This window comes from Dasypus novemcinctus, chromosome 3 (assembly GCF_030445035.2).
Source record: "Dasypus novemcinctus isolate mDasNov1 chromosome 3, mDasNov1.1.hap2, whole genome shotgun sequence".
Classification (NCBI taxonomy): domain Eukaryota; kingdom Metazoa; phylum Chordata; class Mammalia; order Cingulata; family Dasypodidae; genus Dasypus; species Dasypus novemcinctus.
Window position 1 is genome coordinate 105,709,675 of NC_080675.1, and position 7,832 is coordinate 105,717,506.

General features: G+C 42.7%; 1 protein-coding gene across 1 annotated transcript; it reads right to left on the bottom strand.

The window, feature by feature from the left end:
* Positions 1-3,382: 3,382 nt before the first annotated feature.
* On the bottom strand, positions 3,383-3,853 carry LOC101410985 (large ribosomal subunit protein uL23-like). Its single transcript, XM_058289981.1, has one exon. The coding sequence runs from the start codon at positions 3,851-3,853 to the stop codon at positions 3,383-3,385; it is 471 nt and encodes a 156-aa protein (XP_058145964.1).
* Positions 3,854-7,832: the final 3,979 nt, after the last annotated feature.

The following is a 7,832-nucleotide window of genomic DNA, read 5'->3' on the forward strand; positions in this document are numbered from 1 at the left end:
TGAAATGCCCTAGGCTTCTTCTGGGAAGTAATTAACATTCCTAATAATATGCTTGAAAGACTATTGAAATGAAGATGGTGTTTAGAAAGTTGCTTACCCATCCACCTAGCTGACAGCCTGGAGCCTGATCATCTGCAACCAGACTTTTATTCATTCTTTTTTTCTCTCTGCATTCTTCCTCTTCTTCCTCGTCTTCTTTCTTCTTCCTCCTCCTCCTTCCTCCAGGCAACCTCTTTCTTCTTCCTCTCATCTTTCTCTTTTCCCATTTGTTTTCTTCTTTTCTACAAATGTTTCTCCTAGAGAGAGTTCTTGATTTCGGTTGCTTGGAGCCCTCTGTCCTTGCAACAAGCTAACCCCCTACACATCCCTGCATTTCTGGTGCAGGCGCCTCCATTGGGAGACTTTCTTATCAGGACCTTTGGCGGGCTCACTTTTCTCCACTGTCACCCATTATCTTTCCATGCTAACCCTTCCCCCTCTACCCACTGGCCCATGGGCCCATAAGGAGGCAGCAGCCTCTTGTTCGGGCCTTCTTGGCAATGAGACCATCACCCCTCACTGTCTATTCTGCACCACCTGACCCTCATCATCATGTGGTGGTGGGGGGGATGGAATTTTAGGGAGCTGGTGCCTCTTTCGCCTCTTGCTTGTACTACTGCAGTAAGTGAATAAAACCTTGATGGTTACTTCCAGTTTGGCTTTTTGTCCTAATTGGCCATCTTAGCACGTGATTGCTCAACACATTCCAGAGCCTACAATGGCTTCCTAATTCACTCAGAGGAAAAATGTTATCATGCTGGCCTGCTGGCCCACTCGATCTGCTTCCCATCCTGACCCAGCCTGTTTCTCTTCAGATCACATCTCTGCTGGCCATGAAAGGTTGGAAATACTTGAGAACAGCTGGTTACTTTAATAAAGTTTAGGGTTACATTTTGAGGAAAGATTAGACATACTCTCTAATACTGGACATTTGTACACCTTGGATTTTCTTAACTTCTTTCTCAGAAAAAGGGTCTAACATTTGAAATAAGGTATCTGGCAACCCTTGAACAGGATAGAGGTATTCAAACCTCTATTTCAGATCTTCCAGACACAAAACACAACTTTCAATGTTGAAACTGTTAGGTGAGAGAATGGGGATGGATGGGCATACCCTCTGCATTGACCACTTCTTTGGAGACTCTGAGTGTGGAAGGGACAGATGGGGAGATACCCAGAGGAAGGCAGAGGAGGCCACGGTGGGAGGTGTGGGCCATCCGTAGAATGAGGTTCATTTCCATGTTTGCCCAGTTGGCACGCAGTGGCCCAAATATAGCAGAAGCTCATAGAGGAATGTGGTTATTTTAGTTTGTAGTAAGGAAAAGAAAAAACATTTAGGTGGAAGAGCAAAGCAGCTTTAATACATAAGTAGAAACAATACATGCCCTTGCCATTTTTCCAGCTGCTTTTGTTAATCTTCCTAGGGTAAAGGCAACATTCAGGATGCCCCCCCCCATATACGATTCCCAAAATCTTCCAACCCACAGATTGCTATTTTTGAATTTGCTCCCCAATTCCTCAGCCCTTCCCACATACCTTTTAAGGCTTCTCTCTTTGTGTTTAATTTTGTCTTGTGTAAAAATATTGAGGCCTACATTTGCCACAGGAAGGGCACAGGTAGGGGCTGAATAAATATGAGTGTTGATGTTCAAAGAATTGACTGAATATTCTATGCTTATTTTGGAGAAGGGGGCAGCCAAATCAGAGTAGAAGTGGTGGCAACACTCAGGTGAACAAAGAAGGGGTGCCTGAGTTTGTTCCTCTGGGACCCCTCCCATTTCCTTGAAATCCATCAAGGTCTCCAGAAGTGTCCATGTGTTCAGGAAGAACACTCTCGATTACTAAGGATGTTGGAGGACAGGCTTGCCAGAGGGGTGACCCAGGCCCTTGGGACTGGTAGTTGTGTGTATCTGCGTGTGTGTGTCTGGTGGGTGGAGTGAAGAAGATGAGTGGAGAAAAATATTGCCTTTTAGCTGTAGGCAGCACTGGTCTGGAGCCCAAAGGAGATTTGTGTGTAGAACGCTCAGGGGCTCCAGCAAGACCACAAGCAGAAGTGGAGGTAAGGTCTTCAGGAAGCCAGGAAGTACCATGGGCTCTGGCCAAACGTGCAGAGAAGCCAGAGGACAAGTTACTCAAGCAGCGGAAGCAGCCATTAACAGGACAACAGAAACTGGGTGAACAAATGACAAGGTTCTGCAGGCATCCTACTCCTGGCCCCACCCACCGTGAGGAGCGAGGTTGCGGGGCAGACAAAGAGCCCACCCCACATATATCCATGGACCCAGAGGCAGTCTTGGAAAGGAATCTAGAGGTGGGGTGGAAGACTGAGAAATCAGCAAGTGCTCTCACCCAGAGAGTAGGAACAGTAAAAAAAGGGACTCTAAATGGTTACACTGGACCAAGGTTTAAACCAGATTGGACCTTTAGTTATTTTTCTCTCCTTGATACTCAGCAGTTGAAAGTTGACGAGGGTAACTATATCAGTTTTAGACAGACACCACTTTTATCACCCACCTGAACATAAAAGAGTAAATTTCAACCTCCCAATACATGCACGATGTAGGTATTCCCGTGTATAATCAGCTCATACATTTATTTATTTATTTATTTATTTATTTAATTGATTTTGTAAAAATGTTACATTAAAAAAATATATATATATATATGAGGTCCCATTCAGCCCCACCACCCCCACCCGACCACTCCCCTCCCCCCGCAACACTCACTCCCCTCATCATGACACATCCATTGCACCCGGCAAGTACATCTCTGGGCATCTCTGCACTCATGGTCAATGGTCCACATCATGGCCCATACTCTCCCACATTCCATCCAGTGGGCCCTGGGAGGATTTACAATGTCCGGTGATTGCCCCTGAAGCACCATCCAGGGCAACTCCAAGTCCAGCTCATACATTTAAAAGCACCTGACCTTTCTGATACAGTGGAAAGAGGGTGGACTCTAGACTCAGGTATATCTAAGTTTGGCTCGCCCCTTCTGGCCCCTGCCAATGGGAACTTGGGTATGGTTTCTGTAAGGTGGGTTTAATACTACTTACCTCAGAGAGCTGTTCTGAAATTAAATGCCTGGCTCAAAGTAGAGTACCCAGTGCAGGACTTGTCATGCATCAAATTTCTTTTCTTCCAGCATTGAATAACTTCCATGCTGATAAACAAATGACAAAGTGTTTCCTATTAGTTTAGTCCAATTACCTCCCAATAAATTGACTTTATTGTTTGGTGGGATCATCCAAATTAAAGTACTGGAATTTAAAGAAGGCATACCATATTTTTTCTTTTATGGTAAAAAAATTTATATTTAGAATTAGCCAGCTGGACTCAGTTTAGATGATGCCAATTTCATTGGCAACATCTGAAGCATGGTAGTCAGGAGCCATGCAGACATATGTTTTCTTCTCTCCACCAGGGCTGTTCTGGGTGTTGACCTTGGCTGCGTTAATGTCATAGAGCTTCTTCGCAGCCTGTTTGACCTGGTGCTTGTTCGCTTTGTCATCCACAGTGAACGCAAGTGTGTTGCTGTCTTTGATCTTCCTCATGGTTGACTTGGTGGTAGGGAAGTGGATGATGGCCCAGTGGTCACGCTTGTTTCTCCTGGAGGTGCTCTTCTGAGGATATTCAGACTGTCTTTGGCATTGCAGCATCTTGGGCCATGGAGGGTGGGTGGTATGGGGCTCTTCGTTCTGGTGGCTGTGGATGCCTTTCAGCACTGCCTTTTTGGCCTCCAAAGCCTCTGCTTGGGTTTCAGTTTTGGGAGGGGCAGAGGCTTTCTTCTTCGCTTTTGGTGCTATCTTCATGACCTGATTTTGTATTTTAATTCAGTCCCAACTATGATCTATAGATGTCTTTGGGAGATTTCCTCTGTGCACAGTAATGGCTAAAGGTACAGATAACAAACAGCTCAGCCGTTTGTGTTAACGATCAATCATAAAGCACAGGAATGGGCTTCATGTGAGAAGGGGAAGCACTGCTCTCTTTGCCCATTCCCTTAGTCCCCAGTGCCCCACCACAAGGTGAAGTAAGGAGATTTTCCTCCAATTTGACCCTTATGGACCACACTCACTCCCAGGGCCTTGTGGTGGGTGTGTGACCCCATAACCGAAGGCACACTGTGGGCGTGGGGGTGTGGGCAGCCAGGGCCTTGGGATCCTTCTGGTGCCCCTGCCACCTCAACCAGGATGGGAACTCAAGACAAACACCTGACCTGAAGTTGTCTGTAAAGCATTTCCCATAGGAAGGTTTTTTTTTCCCCTGAATGATTTGACTTGTATGATTGGCCTGGGTAATGACCAGCTAAGATAGGACTTTTGTCGCATCTTGCTGTTTGGAACTAAAAATACAGCATTTGTTTTAACTGACCCAAGCAACTCAAAGCAGAAGAAAAGGCCACTGAAAAGGTGGGGAGAGAGGATCTAATAAATCATCTGAGCAATTTTCTTAAATGACATTTTCTATTCCATGAAAATAGGATTCCCTAAAACCCCATAAAAAGGATACAAATATATGCGCATGAATTGATGGACCTGGCCTCTCCTAGGCTATATTTTACCCGGCATAAAAGGCTTCTGGTGAATAATGTGATATGGGAGAGCAGTGAGTGACTACAGAGAGGAGAGGGTGACTCTCCCATCTGCATCCTGCCTCGTTTTGAACAGGATAAGAAGAAGATTTGCTTTATTTTGGGGCCAGGGCTCCACGTTTACTTCCTAACAAATGATTGAGACAATCTGAATGGAATATGGTTTGGCTTTTTATTTATTGGATTTTCTCATTTTCTTTAGACCCCTGGAGCTTGTTCTCTTGAGCAACTCAGAGTAGATTGTAAACAAGGCTCTTTCTCTTTGTGGAGTTCTTGTGCATCTGTTTTTATATGCCCTGCTATTAGGCTATGGCAAACTGCAGTGATCATGTAGCAATTCATAGAGGACAAGAGTGAGACAGTATCTGTGTGTTCTATTATCCTCACTGAAGGATGGTATTTCCTTGGAGACTGGCATGGAAGCTATAAACCTGGGGGAGTTTACTGGGGCAGAGATACCTGAAGTCAGGCAGGGAATGAGAGGGAAAATGATATAATGTTGTAGACATAGATGAGGTAATAAGATGTTACTTGAGCCAAGAATCCCTTGAGCCAAGGAAGGATGGAATCTGGATCAGACTCATAGCTGTATTTGGATTGTCTGGTACTTGCTTTCTGTAGAGTCTCTTGTTCATAGGTAACCATATATCCTGTCTGCTCAGGATAGTTTTGGTTTATGCCTTTTGGCTGGAGCAGTTATAAATAGCACCCCCTTTCACTCTTAAAAATGTCCTGATTTGGATGATAAATTATAATGTCACCCCACCTATTCATTTAGTAGACATTCCATCAGAATCCCCAAAGGATGCTATGCTTGATATTTCAGTAATCCAGTAAACATAAAGCTTCCTAAAGACCAAGAGACTGATGTAGTACTTGATAAGAGTTTTATTGGATAGGCAGTAGGTTTCCCAGTTATTACTGTTATTCAGTTTTAATCATATCCAAATTTCTTTGGATCCTTGCCTCCCTTCTTTCTTCCTGACTAAAAAAGTATCATTTTATAGATATTAATCTATAAAGAGCTTGTGGCTTTAAAAATGTATTTAACTTTTCCCCTATTAATAAACAGGTTGCTTCAAGTTATAGCCAAAACAAACAATGCATGTACATATATACTTCTGATTTGTTATATTTATTTTTGTTTCCTCATCTGTAAAATGAAGAACTCATAGGATCGGTAGGGGGATTAAGTGAGATAACGCTTATAAAAGCACTTAACAGTACCTGGTATGAGTATTTGATAAGACTGGCTCTTGTTATTATTTAAATATTATTGATTCCGTGATTCTTTGTCCTTCTCTGAGAGCACCCTCATCCCTGAGCCCTCTGACTAACGGAAGTGAAGACCCAGTTTGGGAAACCCTGTCCTTTCAAGCTCATAGGCAGCGCCACTGCCTGTCTCCATCGAATGCCTTCCTGAAGCATCACTCAGACCCTCGCTGAGGTTCCAAGTCAAGTCCCCAGTTTCCAATTTCAAAGCAGATGTGATGATCTATTCATTTCTGCAGGGGCTGAACTGCTACTTTAATGTTGCCACTTAGATAAAAACAGCCTTTTCTCTCATCTCTAAAGTATCAAATTTAAAACCCCTACAGAAGCGGGTTTGTGAGAGATGAGAGGATGAGAGTGGTCCTTCAAACGGATGCAAAGCAGGATGTGATAGAAGGCAAGACCTGGCACTATTTTGACATGAGGTTTGTTTGGAGGGACTCCTGTAGAGACTGGCAGGGGACAAGGCAGGGTAAACAGCTGTCTCAATTTTTACATTTAGAAAATATGTTTTTCAGATGTTCTCCCCAGCCAGAAATTGTCAGTATGATAAAGAGACAGCTAACTGACCTCAAAAGAAGGTGACCACCTGCCTCCTAAGCCTGCAGTCCAGGACTTCCAAAAGGAGCCAATTCTGGATGAAACGGATTTTTCCTCTTTCCTGTTTTTTCCCCCTTCTTAAAAGCTTTGAACAACATGCCAAAAGATAAGAAAGGATGGTTTCCTCCAGATCTGCAAAGCACCCTAAAAGATAAAAGATCTAAAAAGCTTCTCTACACCTGTCCTAGTGAGACAAAGAGAAAACTTGACTTCACATGAGAAAGCTTATCAAATAAAAATTCTACTCCTTAGAATTTTCTTTCCAGTTCCCATCCCAAGGAACATCCTGATAAACTGTAGAGTTTCTCCACTGACTAATAGCAAAAATCAATAAGACAAACTAATTTGAAGTTGGCCTGTGTAGGACTGAGAATTTATGGAGCTATTAAAGACAAAGAGACAATGTCAATTTTACCTGATAAAGAAACAGAAAAATGTCAGGAGATGACAGGGGGAAAAAAAGGAACAACAATTTTAGACCTCCTGCCCAAGTCCAATTTTCATCTACTTTCAGAAGACTTACAGAATTTAAAATAAGTCAAAATCAAAAATATAGAATACAAAATAGATTAAGCTTAACAAAACAGATTGATTGGTAGTTACTGCATGTCTACTCAGTGCAAAGTCTCTACTTTTCAGGGCCATTGGAGTGGCAGATAGCATAGATGAATTAAATCCATAGTCACTGAAAACAAAAATTTGGCCTTTAGTTTTAAATTTTTTTATCAGCCAGAGATTCTAATAAAGGCAAAAGAAACCACTTGAGCTTCAAAATCTTTCTCTCTTTTCTCTGGACTAATGAGTCATGAACATAGCTATAGGTAAAATGAGGAAAGGGAGAGTCCACAAGACTCATTTGACTATATTGGATATATGTGTAGAAAAACCAAGGAAGATGGAAATGAACTGGGTAGAGGCCAGGAACTATGATAGTTGCATTATAAAAATTTGCATGTAACCTTCACAACAGTCCAAAGAAGTGGAATTTGTATCTTTGTTTTACAGAAGAAGAAACTAAACTTCTAAGTATCATGATCAACATCTAGACATGGAGGGGCCAACATTTGAACAAAGACCAGAGGAGCCAATGTATTTGCTGTTCAACAAGCAGACATATTTGTTCCAAATTTGAACTGAGGGACAGTTCTGAAACATTCTGAATAGTGGGGGCCAAAACTGGTGCCCGGACAAACCAAAGTCACAGACCCTCTGGCATCATGGCAGAGTAGCCAAGGAGGCAGTTCTCCAAGGAAGGAATGAGGCACATGCAGAGAGGAGAGTCCCAGGCTACTGAGTGATTTTTAAAATATATATTTTTTATTTAT

Coding starts and splice junctions, on each gene's coding strand:
- LOC101410985 (XM_058289981.1), bottom strand. CDS start 3,853: ATGAAGATAGCACCAAAAGCGAAGAAGAAAGCCTCTGCCCCTCCCAAA.